At 47.5% G+C, this 16,711-nt stretch overlaps 1 protein-coding gene across 1 annotated transcript in view; it reads right to left on the minus strand.

Moving 5' to 3' along the window:
- ERCC3 (ERCC excision repair 3, TFIIH core complex helicase subunit) overlaps positions 1-12,104 on the minus strand; it is a 32,870-nt gene extending 20,766 nt beyond the window's left edge. Inside the window, exons 1-9 of the mRNA XM_055397816.2 lie at positions 11,953-12,104; positions 11,392-11,597; positions 10,527-10,763; positions 7,788-7,837; positions 7,228-7,363; positions 6,882-7,046; positions 6,260-6,464; positions 5,112-5,426; positions 1,833-2,017 (exon numbers count right to left, since the gene is read on the minus strand). Coding sequence (XP_055253791.1) covers positions 1,833-2,017; positions 5,112-5,426; positions 6,260-6,464; positions 6,882-7,046; positions 7,228-7,363; positions 7,788-7,837; positions 10,527-10,763; positions 11,392-11,597; positions 11,953-11,980 — 1,527 coding nt within the window. The 5' untranslated portion in view covers positions 11,981-12,104. The remainder of the gene's footprint in view (positions 1-1,832; positions 2,018-5,111; positions 5,427-6,259; positions 6,465-6,881; positions 7,047-7,227; positions 7,364-7,787; positions 7,838-10,526; positions 10,764-11,391; positions 11,598-11,952) is intronic.
- Between the last annotated feature and the right edge of the window lie 4,607 nt (positions 12,105-16,711).

Raw genomic sequence — 16,711 nt, forward strand, 5'->3', positions numbered from 1 at the left:
AGTAACAACGATTTTAAAATGTATTGACAACAGAGGGGGACTTGCTCTGTCCCCCTTTGGACAGAGAGCTGCACACACACTTGCCAGGTCTATGTGTTGAATTAGCCTAGAAATGACATCCCAGTAATGATACACGGGAACTCCTGAGGGTGGGGGAAATGTTCTAAAACTGGATTGGAGGAAACAGCTGAACAACTCTTTACATTTACTAAAATCACAAAAATTATAAATCAACAGCATTTACTTACAGTAGGTGAATGTTATGGAACATAAACTAGACCTTGATAAACCTGTTAAAAAAAGCAACTTAGCAAACCCAATGTCTGTCAACATCACTAAGTCACGACCAACTGCTTTGCGACATCATGGACTGTAGCAGTCAAGCTCCTCTATCCATGGGATTTCCCAGACAAGGATGCTGGAGTGGGTTGCCATTTCCTCCTCCAAGGGATTTTCCCCACCCAGGGATTAAACCCACATCTCCTACACTGGCAGACGGATTCTTTACCACTGAGCCAACAGGGAAGCCCCTTTCAACATTAAAAAAGACTATTTTTTACTGCTGTGTAATATTCCATTAGCTATCAAATTGTGGTATATTTGTCCAGTGGAATATTACAGAGGAATTCAAAGTAATGAATTATAGCTATAAGAATCATTAAAAATTATGCATTATGCAAGGAATAAAAATACTAAGCAAAAATCAGAAACCCTGCAAGAACATTTATATATATATATCCTGATTCTTTTTGTATATATATAAAGATGTTAAAGGGGCTTCCCAGGTAGCAGGGTGGTAAAGAATCTGCCTGCCAATGCAGGAGAGGTGGGTTTGATCCCTGAATCGAGAAGATCCCCTGGAAAAGGAAACAGCAACCCACTCCAGTATTCTTGCCTGGAAAATCCCATGAACTGAGGAGCCTGGTGGGCTACAGTCCATGGGGTCAAAAAGAGTCAGATATGACTTAGCAACTAAACAAATATTTTTAAAAAGCAAAGCTAAACAAATGTTTAGGGAATTGCACATAGGAAGTAAAATAACAAAGAAAAGCAAGAAAATGATAAATCTAAGCTCCACGACAGTGGCAGAGGGAGAGGAGATGCAACTAGATAGGAACAGGCACCTCAAAGACTCCAGAAGTGCTGTGCATAACTTGGGTGCTTTTTATGAAGACGTACCCAGAGGGTAAGGAAGCTTCTGGATAGAGCAAGGCCACCCGCACAGCTTCTTCACACTCACCTTCACCCAAGAGGCCCATCTCTGCCCTTTCAGGACACAGCCCACCCTACTCTAGCCACTAAGTGACGGTCATGTTAAAATGCCAGAAAGGCCTTCTGTTGCTATTCCTTTGAACATGTATTTTTAACACATACCTGTGCAGGTATTCATCACAGAACAATCCTGGGAAAATGTGGTCTCAGATACTGAATGTTGGTCACGTGTGCCCTCTGTGGGTATCGAAACCAACAGACTCTGGCACTGGGGGTGGCCAGTGGCTGTTCCCACGGAACCAAGAATCCCTCTGGGGTGAAGGCGGGCTGGAGCACCCTGAGGTGCTCACTCCCAGAAGGGAGGACGAGGAGCCCAGCCAGCCTGGATTAGCCTCCTGATTAGACCACTTCCCGTGTGCCCCTGGACAAGCAATTGCCTCACACATCTGAGATGGCAGGAGATCGCCCACCCCACAGGAGGGCTGAGGCTACCGCAAAGGCAGCAGAACTCTTGCTCAGGTCCTGACCCTCATATCTGCCTGCGAGGAACTGCCCTGATCCAGTTCTCCTCCACAGGGCAGTACCCCGCCCTCAGGGACCATTAGGAAGAGGACAGCTACCTCAGCACACTGGACTTTGGCGATGTAGCCACTGTTCTGCAGCTCCATCCAGTTGGCTTCATAGAGCTTCGGCCCAATCAAAAAGTTTAAGTCGACGATTTTGTCATCTTCCCGGACAAGGGTTGCGGTCAAACCCAGTTTGCAGTGCGCCTGCACAATGGTGAGCACCCGTCGGAACATCTTGGCTGGGGAAACAATTGGCACATTCACATCATCACTTTTTAAATGCTCTAAGTACCAAAGACAGCTTTGACCTAACACTGGTCCAGGACACCACATGGCTAACCCCTGGGTCACAGGATCACAGAAACCTGGCTCTAGTCAAGAATGACTAGGTGAGAAAGCTTCAACTCCACTTTTCAGAAGAGGAGATGACTCAGAGGAAGGCCCAAGCCAGGGAGCCCCGGCGCTCCCCTCACACAGCTAAGCAGGGGCATAAACGGCAACTGCAAACGCGATCCAGGACATTAAAACGCCGCTGAGCTCTGACTCACACGAGGATTCGTTCACCCCGAAGCCTGCTGACCAGAATGAATGCTTCAAACACAGCCTCCAACTAAACTGCTACAAAGCAACTTCAAACTTATTTATAGAAAATGGTTTTTTTTTAATCAATTTCCAATCCATCAGACCAGATACTCACCTTCTCTGTAAGGCTTTTTTTTTCTTTTATAGTTTTTGATTCCCAGGTGGCACTAGTGGTAAAGATCCTGCCTGCCAATGCAGCAGATCTAAGATTCCCAGATTCCAACCTTGGGTCGGGAAGATCCCCTGGGGAAGGAAATGGCAGCCCACTCCAATATTCTTGCTTGGAGAATTCCATGGATAGAGGAGCCTGGTGGGCTACAGTCCATGGGGTCACAAAGAGTCGGACATGACGTAACGACTTAGCACACTGCACACTGAACTCTTCCTGAGGGTGGGTAAGTGAGCATGGTTTTATAAATGTTAACACGGGGGCAGACTGTGCCACCACCATGATCAGGTTACGAGCCAGCCCGCGACCACGAAAGCTCCCCTATGCTCTCCCTCGGCACAGCCCCCATTCCGCCCCGGCAACCACTGCTCTAGTCTCTGTCACCAATTGTGTATCTTCAAGAATGTCCTACTGAAGGCATCACGCACTCTGCAGCCTCTTGGGACTGGCTGACTTCACTCAGCATGATGCCTCTGGGCTTCCTTTCCACGGCTGAGGACATGCCAGCTTGTCCATCCAGCCCCTCACCAACAGGCGTTTCCATGGTTCATAGGTTTTGGAGATTACAACCAGGGCTGTTATAAACATGCACAAGTTTTTGTGGGAACCTAAGTTTTCATTTCTCCAGGACAGATGTCCATGGTGGGACTGCTGGCTCATATGGTGATTTTCTAATAAAACTGCCAAACCCCTCCAGAGTGACTGTACATTTTGCAATTCCTCTGGCCATGCGCGACAGTTCCAGCTGCTCTGCACTCTTGTCAGTACCTGGTACTTTATATACAAATATATACAGCCACTCTAACAGTGTGTCTCTTGCGTGAAGTCTATTCATGTCTTTTGCCTGTTTTCTAACATTTTCTGCCATTGTCTGTCTAAAGGCAATCAAATCAACATGTCTAAAGCCTAATCCCAATCTCCTCTCTCCAAACCTGCTCCTTCTAGAGCCTTCCCCCCTAATATCCACTCCTTTCTTCTGATGGCTCAAGCCAAAATCTGACAGTCATCCTTGATTTCTCTTTCAGAACCGTATCTAACCTGTGCACTTTGTCTTCAGGGCATAACCAGAATCAGCTCGCCCTCACTCTTACTGGCTCCAGGCCTTGCGTCGGGACTCCACAAACGAGCGTCTAGATGCTCTCATCCCTTGCTTCCTGCAGTCTCTCCCCAGCACAGCAGCCAGGGTGACATTTGTAGAAAGCTAAGTCAGATCATGTCACCCCCGGCTCAAACCTCTCAAAAGGCATCTCAGCCAGAGTACAAGCTGAAGGCCTGCCTTCAGGCCCTACAGGATTGGCCCCAATGCCTCTCTGAACGCAGTTTTGACTGCTCTCCCCCCCGATGCCCTCCCCAGCCACAGAACTACACTGTGGTCAGACCATGCTGGTACCACTTCCCCATCTCAGGACTGCTTCCTTCCGACTGAGAGACCCTCATCCCTACTTGGCTTGCTGTGAACATCTCCAGGCATCTTCAGACATCCAGAGGGGTTGGAGGAGTTCTCGTTACAGAGAAAACAAAAAGATGGAAAGACCATCTTCACAATATTTTGAAAACACTATGTGAAAATGCCTCTGATTTCGTTTAATTCAGTGTCATCTCTAATTTCCCGAAGAAGGCAATGGCAACCCATTTCAGTACTCTTGCCTGGAAAATCCCATGGACGGAGGAGCCTGGTAGACTGCAGTCCTTGGGATCGCACCAGAGTTGGATACGACTGCAGCGACTTAGCAGCAGCAGCAGCTCTAATTTCCACTTGTCAACTGATCAGAACCATTAATTTGTTTTATCAAGAAAGGTTTGCCTGGTCTACTACTCAGTTACAAAGGGAATACATCATCAGTACATGTCACAACATGGATACATCATTATGTGAAGTGAAGGAAGCGAGATATAAGAAAATATATATTATATGATTCTGTTAATATATTTCCAGAAAAGGCATGTATCCAGAAACAGAAAACAATTCGGTGATTTCCTGGGGCTAAGGATGAAAACAGTGATGGTGAGTATGAGAAAGATGTTCTAAAACTGGATCATGGTGATGGCTGCACAGACGCCTTACTAAATTCAAGATTACCAGCAATCTTGAATCATATACTTAAAATGGGTGGATTTATGTCTCATAAACTATATCAATATGGCTGCCTGCAATACTTGGACGACTTCTATTATGTTATAGAAGTACGACTTCTATAACATAATAAGGGTCAACACTTCAGTCTTCAAACAAAACAAAACAAAGCCTGCAAGAACTATTCTGCGCTCCTAGTACAGTCTTTGTGGGACTGTAAAACAAGGAGGGGAGGGTTAAGGATAAGTGGACAAGCTGAGCCGCAACAACAGAGAAGGGAAAAGCAGCCCTTTCTGAATGATTACTCTGGGCCAGTGTAAGGAGACTGCCAGTGTGCACGCCCAGCCACCACCAACCCCTACTCCACACATGCTCACGACTTATGAGAGACCAAGCAAGTCTCTCTAGCAAGATGGATGTGTTACACAGCAGCCCCTCTCTCAAGCCAAGAACTTGAAATTACTCTGTCCATACGATCAGCAGGCATCCCAGCTCTCAGCCTGCTCACCTGGTATGGTGTGTACTTCATCCAGGATCATGAGGCCCCACTCCTGAGTTTTGAGCCACTCCATCACCCGCTCAGCCTCCCAGGACCTTTTGGTGGTGTGGCCCAGCATCGAGTAGGTGCTGATGGCAATGGAGCAGCCTATGGGCTTGTCCTTGGCATCGGAGGTAAAGCGGCAGATCTGGCTGTCGTCAATGGTGGACCACATCTTGAACTGAGCTTTCCACTGCTCCACAGATACGGCTGAGTTGCCCAGCACCAGACAGCGCTTCCTGACGGTACACGCGGCTGTCACGCCAACCAGGGACTTCCCAGCACCTACAAGACACCAAGGGCAACCCCGCCCAAGCCGGGCTGAAATGAGGGACAGGGACAGACAAAAAGGCTCGTCGGCACACCAGTCTGGCCCAAATTATTCGTAACGATCCTCACAGCTGACACTGTTGAGGCATTTTTTTCTGCTCCAAACCTGTTTCCTTCTTTACAGAAAAGGAGGCATGCCCACTTCACACACAAATGTGAAAATTGAGAGACAAATGCCAGGCCCTGTTAAAGCACCATATATGCACCTTGTTTAAATCTTAAAAAGCAACATTTGTCAAAACAAACTATGAATAAGAGACACTTCTACTATTGCCGTTTTAAAGATGGGAAAACTTGTGCAACCTGCCCAAGACCCTGGGACAGCAGCACTGCAGGGTATAGTGAACCCAACACATGGACTACCTTCGGAGGGACTGAGTAAAAGATGGCTACAATGATCACACAGCAAACTGGGCTGAGCTCGGGAATGTGGTGTGAACATGTCCTGTCATTCTCTGCTACTGGCAGAGACACAGGAAGGTGAGACTCCAGGGGCCTCTGAGTTCACCACCTCCACCGTTAGAAGAGCAAGATCAAAAAGCAAGCTGTTCCTCTGAAAAGCAATTCTTCCTTAACCAGGGACGTGCTTCAGAGTAACCCATGGGGCTTAAAAAAAAAAGAAAATGAAGGTGCAGGCCCTTTCCTGAGAGAGTTCACCTTCTAGAGTCTGGGGCAGGGATCCAGCTGAGTCTACTATGACTTCGGGCCAAGAACCTAGGCCAGACCAGACACGACTCAGGGCAGATGCAGAGAGCACAGCCTCCCATCTCCTTCACTCAGTCACTCACCACAAGGGAGGACAATGACCCCAGAGCGTGCGCGCCCGTTCCCAAACATCTTCCGCAGACTCTTCTCCTGGTAAGGTCTAAGGACAGCTGTAGGCTTCAGGTCGATGTTGATATCAGGGTTGACAGAATCATTCCGAAAGTCGTATTCTGCCAACAGAGGGTACTCCAGGTGGATGCAACGTTTCTGGAGTTCTTCAATCATTTCCTGGAAAGTGAGCATGAAGATTTTATAATCTTGTTAACTCCAAAGCGTGCTCAGAAGCAACACATATCCTAAGATACCTAACAATAAAAAAACAAGTCTACCTAGACTTTTGCAATTTCAGATCTTACTTGATAACAACTGGGATAAAGCATAGAAAAGCACCCCAAACTAAGGTAATGAACAAAACTAAATCCAATCAGCTACCAAAATGCTCCAGATACCACTTCTCACTCACCCACCAGCAGGAAGAATGGGACTCAGATATAACTCCATCAGGAAGAATGATGCCGCAGCACACTGGAGACAGATAGATAGGGGTTCCTTCCTGTCACACAAACTATGGACATTCCAGGCAGGGCCAGACCAGCTACTGACACGAGCTTAGAGAAGCAACCAGGAGGGGCTGTGTTCACTAACCTGCTTGACTTCAAAAGATACTGTCTGTGTCTCTTCTTCTTCCTCCTCATCCTTGTCCATTTGCTCATAAAAATCAAACAGGTCTGTGGGGATGTCAGATTTACCCTGTGGATCTGTCACTCGGGAAGTGGAAGGCCCACCACTACCTTCGGCACTCTTAGCAATCTGAAAGAGAAAGGCAGGATCTGGACTTGCACAGAACATTTAACCCTACTGCTACCAAGCAACAGTCAAAGCTGCAGGAAAGCTGCAGGACTACTAGGCTGCAAATGCTGGACTAAAAGCACCCGAGAGCTAGAATCCTAAATGTGTCCAACCCCTGAGGGTGACCCAGGAGCCCACATACAGCAGATTTGCTTGTGAAAGTCTCGGTGATGAGCTCGGTGGCCTCCCCCTCAGAGTTCCTCAGGCGGCACTCCCGGATCACAGGATCCTGGAGAAGATGCTGGATGACGTCAGGGTGAGAACTTTCAACGAAGTATCTATACAAGGGGAGGAAGCAGAAGCCTACTGACCAGGACAGAATTTGCAGAAGAGTCCATTTAGCATTCATAAGATGGTCTGGGGACAGTGGCCTCCGGCTTCTCTCCACATTCACCCTTCCCCATCCCTTTGCCAAAGCTGAGTGGTGAGCTATTGGTCATGACATAACACAGAAGGGTTGCTGGCAAAGCCCCACTTTGAAGACAAACTAGCAGGGATCTGAACCCCAGCTACACTACTAGGAAAATACAGTGGTCAGTGAACGAACAGTTTTGGCCACACAGCTTCACTCATTCCCTTGAGTCCCTTACTCTCTGGGGAGAAGGTGTGAGTGCAGAGCAGACAGTCTACAAACGTTAGCTTCCTGCCACTGACATGCAACGGGTGAAAACGCCTTGGTGAGCCTGTCACAGAGTCCCTTACCTGTTGTGCTTCAGGACCAGCTTGACTTTTCCGTAGCTGACAGTACACAACTGCAAGGAGTGACAACACCAAACAGGCAAAATCAGCAACATGCAGCTCACTCAGAACAAGTCACTCCTGGACGCATTTTACTACCTATCAACCAGGTGAACGGTTCATTTTACTTTAGGAAAATCCAGTGTACAATCCTAAAGGGGTAGATCTGTCTAAATAGATCTTTTTCTATTAGCTTCTACATTTTTGTGGGGAGTTTTAAATACTTTTTTTTAATTTTTAGCTTATTTTTAATTTAAAAAATTACAATATTGCTTTACAATATTGTGTTGGTTTCTGCCACACAACAACATGAATCAGCCACAGGTATACATATGTTTAAATATTTCTACTGATAAGGATGACTAGAAATTAATGAACCAAGTCTCTAACTCAGGCTATAGGTTAAAGAACACTACTACCCACAAAATCCAAAAGAAACACAAGGACAGAAATTAAAGATAAAAGTGTAAAAATGACTTTGAAGAAAAAAAAAACACAGTAAAACTACTTCAAGTAAAACAAATCCAATAGAAATAATTTTTTTGCATTGAAAACAGCAGGAATTCCTTGGTGGTCCAGTGGTTAGAACTGGAGGCTCTCACTGCAGAGGGCCCAGGGTTTAAGTCCTGGTCAGGGCTAAGATCCCTAAACTAAGATCCCACATGCCCCGTGATGCAGGGGTGGGGTGGGGGAGTGAAAAGAGCTTAAATCAGTGGTTGATCTAGTCAAGGAAAGATAGGAATAAAATACAAAACCACTACAGAAAGTGGTAAGTGGGGATAAACTGTTCACTGCACACCTTTGGTGCCTTTGTGTGCATGCTGAGTCCATTGCAGTCATGTCTGACTCTGTGCAGCTTCTGCTTTTTGAGAGCAAAACCTCCCTCTTGTCTGGCTAATTCTGATGCACATCCCTTAACCTATAAAATGCTGCTTAAAATCTTTGTTATTTTCCCTTTCTCTTTATTCTTCACTTCAAGAGGCCCCATCCTAATCCGGAGATTCATCCCACTGTACCAGCGCTACCCCCAACACAAAGCCGGCAGAGTATGTGTTCAGTAAGTGTGTGCTGCAAAAATTAAACACAAAGCCTCCAGCCTCCTCGCCAACGTTCCTATTTCCTCAACTAAATATAAGATTCTTAGTGGCAGAAAATCCTCCCAAGTTCCCAACAATCTTTAGGACGGAATGAGCAGAGAAAATGTGGTGGCCATGAAATTTGCAACTCAGATCTCGGGCTGCTGCCTGCTTCCACATCAGTTCAGTTCAGTTCAGTTCAGTCGCTCAGTCGTGTCCGACTCTCTGCGACCCCATGAATCACAGCACGCCAGGCCTCCCTGTCCGTCACCAACTCCCAGAGTTCGCTCAAATTCATGTCCACAGAGTCGGTGATACCATCCGGCCATCTCATTCTCTGTCTCTCCTCCCGCCCCCAACCTTTCCCAGCACCAGAGTCTTTTCCAGTGAGTCAACTCGTCGCATGAGGTGGCCAAAGTATTGCAGTTTCAGCTTTAGCATCAGCCCTTCCAATGAACACCCAGGATAATCCACCCTTGCACTAACCAACACCCACATTCCTGCAGGTAGCTCCCAGCCAAGACTGAGAAGAGCCAGGGAACTAAAGCAGGCTCATTTTACAAGATGCAAGTCCTTCTCCCAAGGTACCCTTGCACATCACAAGAAAAGAGAACTCTTCAGGGCTCCCACCAGCTTCTCTTAGATTGGCTTCATTTCTGTGCTGGATGCCTGTGGCACTCATCTTCTGCCGCTCCAGACCTGGGGTCTGAATCCAACTGCCTATTGATCAGAACACAATGAAAGCTACTGTCCATCTCTTCTGAATGGTATTCACCATCTCTCAAAAACCAAGCACGTTCAAGTGCTCGTCACAGAGAACTCTTTCCTCTTCCACGTATGAAGTCCTTTTTGACTCTTCCTAATGGGGTTGCGAGGAGTCGGACACGACTGAGCAACTGAACTGAACTGAACTGAATGGAAGTTGTTGACTACTGGTCTCCTGTCTCTCAGACTTAAGTGAGGTTTACCATCTGTACTAGTCTGTTCATGTTACCATACAGTACACCCTGGACCGAGTTGTTCAACAGAGAGAAACTTATTTCTAGAAGTGCAGGATCATGAGGCCAGGCATTTCTTTTCCAGCGAAGGTTCTCTTCCTGGTCTGCAGAGGGCTACCTTCTCACTCTGCACTCACATTACCTCTTCCCTGCACAAACGCAGAGAGAAAGAGCACACACGCCTTCTGGTGTCCTTCCCATGAGGACACTAATCCTACTGGCCCTACCCTTTTAACCACATCTACCTTTAATTATTTGCTTACTCCAGATGTAATCATATTACAGGTTAGGTCCTCGAGACGTGAATTCTGGAGGGGGCACAATTCAGTCCATAACAGCCCGCACTTTGGGCTGGATCCCCAAACAAGCCGGGACAGAACATGCTGGAAGGAGTAAACCCACCGTGTTAGCACCCACTGGCCAAGAGCAGCTCGTGATAAGTGTAGCCTCAGCAAAACACAAGGCCGGATCCAGAAGAGCAGCAGCCAGGGTGATTGGTTATTCTGCTCCCCACACTGGATCTGAATGGCATTTTCTTGACTGCCACAAGCTAACGATGTACAGCACTTTTCCCTACCATTCCTACATTAAGAAGGATGGCAAAAGAGCCAGCCTTAGCCCCCACTTGCCTTAATAAACTGAATGATTCCATCTGGGACTCCTGTCTTGCTGAGCTTCCTGAGATACTCAGTGATGTCACTGGTTTGCAGCCCGACGCTGACAGCTGCGTACAGGGAGTAGGCAGTTAGTTTGTACTCATGCACATGGGTTGGTCGGCACACGGGTTCTGCAATAGCCACCAGGAAGTCTTGAGCATATTTGTAAACTGGAGAGAAGGCTTCTAAAAAGATGTGGCCATCAGGAGCCTGAGAAACACCAAATGGACACAACAGTGAAGGAAATTAATGAGACGATTAGACTCTTTCCCACATCATCATCTAGAAAGGATAAGCTGCCCAGAAAACCAACACCAGGGATACTTTTGTAAGCACATCTTCAGTCAACTGTAGGGCCTGCTACTCCTTTAATCAGATACAAGGAGTAGAGAGAATAGAAGACAAAGTTTCCAAAGTCAGTAGCTGCCTCCCACTAGTCTTCACAGGAAAAGTCAACGACCTTACTGGCTATCTTTCTGGCTAGATGACCAATGAACGGAGAACATTAATTACTTCAAGCAGAAACGCTGCCTAGCAAATGTCTCATTAATTTTTTCGAAGAGGAATTAAAACGTTACACAATAAATGCCGCTATTCCATAGATGACAGTAATTTCCAACCACGCGGCAGAGCTGGAGAGAGAGAAACAGTAAAAGCAGGGGTTAGTGAGCAAGGGAGCCCAAGACCAGCGAGCAAACGAGCGCAGACGTGCTCGTTCCCATCTCGGCTGATTCAGCCCCTGCCTGTGGAAGCTCGCTCTCAGGGCTCCGAAGCGCACGATCCTGCATTTCTGTTTGGGCCCCACCAACCCTTGGCCACTGGCTGCGGGCGTGCTTACCACCCAGAGGGGTCTGGAGGTGTGGTCGTCCTTCAGCGGCATCTGCAGCCTGTAGTCCTTGGCTCCATACTCATCCACTTTGGTGCCGGACTCATCCACCTGCTTTCCGGCCGCGGAGGGAACAGCTTCCTGGGTGTCGTTCCCAGGGGCGTCGTCTTCATCGTCTTCCTCATCCTCGTAGTGCCGCTTCTTGGACTTCTTCCTCTCTGCAGATATTAACACGGACACACAAAGTGATCCCTGCAGGAGCCGTGCGCTCCCCCCGCACTGACTAGTCGCAGGTCGGGGGAACCTGGCTGCAACCGGACTTCCCCAGCGCCAACCACCCGGAGCCACTGTGCACCTCGGGAGCCCTCTACCTCGCGCTGCCCACCTAGCCCGGCTGCAGGGCTCTCCGGAGGTCGGGGTCGACCCCGGCCCGGCGGCCAGTCCCGACAGCATGCGCCGGCCGCGAGCGACTCTGGGGTCGACCGCCTCTGAGAAGGCCTAAGCAGCAACCACACAGGGTGTGGGGGCCGGCGGGTGCAAGCCACCGCGAAACACGCCCGCGCCACGTCTCACCGCGGTCGGCGCGGTCTCTCTTGCCCATGACTGCGCCAGCAGCACCGCGCCGCCGCCCCTAGCCCACCGCGGCGGCAGCCCGCGGAGGCACTTCCTGTTCACCCCGGAAGCTCTTCCGGGCACCGCCAGGAAGTCCCGCCGCCGGGCGTTCGGTCCTGTGTGTGCGGCTGATCCTGGCAGCTGAGCGACCCGCTCGCTCTTTCCCGGTGCAGGCGCTTTCTGGACACTTTTTCTCCTTGCCAATGAAACATGTTTTGAGTACTTGTTATGACCGTCCAGGCACTGTTGTTTTAGCCCGTGGGTCAGGGCAGTGAACTGAGAAAAGGTCTTGGTCTTCTGTAACAGAAAAATGTGGGCAGTAAACAAAGGTGTTGCGCGCTCTAAGGAGAAATAAAAGAGAATGACAGTTTGTGCTATTCTGAATGGATGGTGCTAGAATATCTCTCTGAAGCGGTGCTAATTGAGTGAATGATCATGAAAGTGGACAGTGTCCTATGTAAATACCAGAAAGGCACAGTGTGGACCTGGGGCCCACTCAGGTTTGGCATTTAAGAGAACCATGGCTGGGAGAGCTGGGGGACAGGAGACAGTATAGTACGTGAAGAGAACTGATTCTCAAAGTGGGATCCCCTAGCTCATCGACATCATATGGGAACTAGTTAAAATCAGTTATAAAGGCACAAACACAAAATAGCTCAATCATAAAATTCTGCAGGCCATGGCAACAATCTTGCCCTCCAGATGTGATGTTCAATTTTGAGAACACCTAATACAGAGCCTTGTAGGTCATTGCAAAAACTTTGTTATTATAGGGAGCTACTGGGTAACTTTTGACCAGAGAAATGACAGTCTGATTTAGTTTTAAAAGGTCACTCTGCACTAGCTGCATTGTTGAAGATGGATTTTACAAAGTCAAGGGCAGCTACTGCAGTGCTCCAGTTGAGAAGTCACTGGCTTTATAAGGGTGATAAGGATAAAGGTGATGACAGTGGTTCCATTCTGAATATATGTTAAAGATAGCACAGGATTTGCTAACTAGCTCTGGAAGGTGAGTGAGAGGAGTAAAGGAAAACTGCAAGGTTTTTGACCTAAGCAACTGTAAAAATGATGTACCTCAGGGAAGGTAGTTTTTTTTTTAAATAAGGGTGACTGAGCAGCACCCAGCCTGGTACCAGCTTGCTGCTGGCCAGCGCTGGGCACCCCTGCCAGTGGGGGACCGTGGAGTCTACTGAGAAAGCTCTGTGGAGGTATGCTGCTGCAAAGTTGGGTAGCGTATTACACCCACCTGTGTACTACACCATAAGCCTGTACTACACCATCAGCCAAGATCCACACCATCCTTCCAGAAACTATGGGTCCCTGCCCGGCTGCACCTTTTCCCAGACCTTGGAAAAACCTCAAGGAACCAGTCTGTGGGATCAGCCCCCAGACCTCTCAGCACTGTCCTCTCCCAAGGGCTCCCAAGCCTCTTCCTCCCACATCAAAAGGTACAGATTTGAAGAGTGGTTCTGGACATATTGAATGTGAGTGGCTATACTAGCCTGCTTGAGTGCCATAACAAAACACCACAGACTATGACTTGAACAGTGACTTATTTTGTCACGAGTCCGGAGGGTGGAAGTCCAAGGTTAAGATCCTGCTCTCTTCCTGGGTTGAAGATGGTCACCTTCTTGCTATGTCCTCACATGGGGACTGAGGGAAGGGAAAACGCTGGTGTCTTTTCTTCACATAAGGGCACTGGTTTTGTCAGATTAGGGCCTCAACCATATGACCTCATTTAACTTTTATCACCTCCTCACAGGCTCTGTCTTCAAATACAGTCACGTTGGGAGTTAAGGCTTCAGTGTACAAATTCAGGGGACGATGCAATTCATAGAAGCAGCCTATTACATAAACAAAGGAAATGTCAAGCTGACAATTGGGTGGAAGTCTGAAGTTCAAGGACCTAGAAATATGTTTGGGAACTGCCGTCATATATCTATGATATTGAAGTTAGAGAACTGATTAAAGTTACCCAGGGAACAAATGTAGATAAAGAAAACGTCTGGGAACATTTTACAGTGAAGAGGCTGAAAAATGGTGAATTCTTCAAAACCAGATGAATGAAGAACAGCCAGTGAGACAGGAAAATCAGGAATCCTGGAAATCCTTTTATTCATCTCATTTCAGGGTCAAGGAAGCGACCTGCTGTTAGATGCTGCTGATCAGCTGAGCAAATTGAAAACTGAGACTTAGACACAAAATATGCGATGTAGAAGATCAGTTCTCAGATAAATGACCTTCAGTAAATTGAAGCTTTATTGTTCCCTACTCTAAATGAATTTCACTTTTCAAGAAATGGAGGAAACACCACTAAACTTTCTTTTGCAGGTTTACATTTTCCCTCCGATTAATCATTTCCATGTGAAAACAGGGAAAACTATAGTGAAGGCTATTTATATCATACCTAGAGTCGGACACGGAGAAGGCAATGGCAAGCCACTCTAGTACTCTTGCCTAGAAAATCCCATGGATGGAGGAGCCTGGTGGGCTGCAGTCCGTGGGGTCGCTAAGGGTCGGACACGACTGAGCGACTTCACTTTCACTTTTCACTTTCACACATTGGAGAAGGAAATGGCAACCCACTCCAGTGTTCTTGCCTGGAGAGTCCCAGGGAAAGGGGAGCCTGGTGGGCTTCCGTCTATGGGATCACACAGAGTCGGACACGACTGAAGTGACTTAGCAGCAGCAGCAGCAGAGTCGGACAGGACTGAAGCGACTTAGCAGCAGCAGCAGCAACACAACCCTAGCTATCTACATTTTGGTTTTTATTTTTCCTAGGCTTTTTTCCAGTGAGTAGGTGTTTTTTAAACACCAAGTTGTTGCTTGGACATAGAATTTTTTTATCTTTTTTTTAAATCTTCTTAACATAAGCTTTGTTTCAGTTCAGTTCAGTCACTCAATCGTGTTCGACTCTTTGCGACCCCATGGACTGCAGCACACCAGGCCTCCCTGTCCATCACCAACTCCCAGAGTTTACTCAAAATCATGTCCATTGAGTCGGTGATGCCATCCAACCATCTCATCCTCTGTTGTCCCCTTCTCCTCCTGCCCTCAATCTTTCCGAGCATCAGGGTCTTTTCCAATGAGTCAGCTCTTCGCATTAGGTGTCCAAAGTATTGGAGTTTCAGCTTCAATATCAGTCCTTCCAATGAACACTCAGGACTGATCTCCTTTAGGACTGACTAAGTGGCAACCCACTCCAGTGTTCTTGCCTGGAGAATCCCAGGGACGGGGGAGCCTGGTGGGATGCCGTCTATGGGGTCGCAGAGTCAGACACTAGTGAAGCGACTTAGCAGCAGCAGCAGTTTGATCTTGGAGAAGGAAATGGCAACCCACTCCAGTACTCTTGCCTAGAAAATCCCATGGATGGAGGAGCCTGGTAAGTTACAGTCCATGGGGTCATGAAGAGTCGGACACGGCTGAGCTACTTCACTTTCACTTTTTACTTTTATGCTTTGGAGAAGGAAATGGCAACCCACTCCAGTATTCTTGCCTGAATCCCAGGGACAGAGGAGCCTGGTGGGCTGCCATCTATGGGGTCGCACAGAGCTGGACATGACTAAAGCGACTTAGCAGCAGCAGTTTGATCTACTTACAGTCCAAGGGACTCTCAGGAGTCTTCTCCAGCACCACAGTTCAGAAGCATCAATTCCTCAGCGCTCAGTCTTCTCCATGGTCCAACTCTCACAACCATACATGACTACTGGGGAAACACTCAAAAATGAATGTTTAATGACTATTTAATGAAGTTTCAATACTTAGGCCATGCTGGGAAAGATTGAAGGCAGGAGGAGAAGGGAATGACAGAGGATGAGATGGTTGGATGGCATCACCAACTCAATGGACATGAGTTTGAGCAAACTCTGAGAGATAGTGAAGGACAAGAAAGCCCAGCCTGCTGCAGTCCATCGGGTCGCAGAGTTAAACATGACTTGGCAACTGAAAAACAACAGTCATAATTTATTTAGTCAAACCCTAATTTGGGGGCATTAGAAGTTAATTCCAGGTTACCCTATTGTAAATAGCTCTGTAGAGTACTGTCAGATATTAATCTTTAACCGCATCTTGAACTTAAGACAAATTTTGGTAAACAGAAATAATGGCTTGGGAGTTCACTGGTGGTCCAGTGGTTATGACTTTGCACTTCCACTGTGGAGGGCCTGGGTTTGATCCCTGGTTGGGGAACGAAGATCCCACAAGCCGTGTGGAGCAGCCAAAGAAAAAGAAAGAGTGGCCTTGAATATACAGCATTTGTTTAAGCTCTAACTGCCAAACCTAGTTAATTTTCCTGAGGATGAGTTGGTTGGATGGCATCACCAACTGGATGGACATGAATTTGAGCAAGCTCTGGGAGTTGATGATGGACAGGGAAGCCTGCAGGGAAGTGCTGCAGTCTGTGGGGTCACAAAGAGTTGGACACGACTGAGCGACTGAACTGTCTGAAGTTTAGTAACATATATGGATTTAGAATTGATGTTGGAGTAAGACTTTGGGGGAAGTTGGGAGGGGGTGAAGTATTTGGTACCTGGGGAAAACATGAATTTTCAGGAGCCATAGGGCAGATTGCAGTATGTTTGTGTTTCTCACAAAAAGATATTTTGAAATCCTAAGCTCCAGTACCTCAGAATGTGACCTTATTTGGAAATAGTTTTTAGAGGTAATCAAGTTAAAACGAGGTCATTACGGTGGGCCCTGATACATGACTGGTATCCTTATT

Source organism: Moschus berezovskii, chromosome 2 (assembly GCF_049115385.1).
Source record: "Moschus berezovskii isolate FMDL1 chromosome 2, NW_MosBer_1.0, whole genome shotgun sequence".
NCBI lineage: Eukaryota > Metazoa > Chordata > Mammalia > Artiodactyla > Moschidae > Moschus > Moschus berezovskii.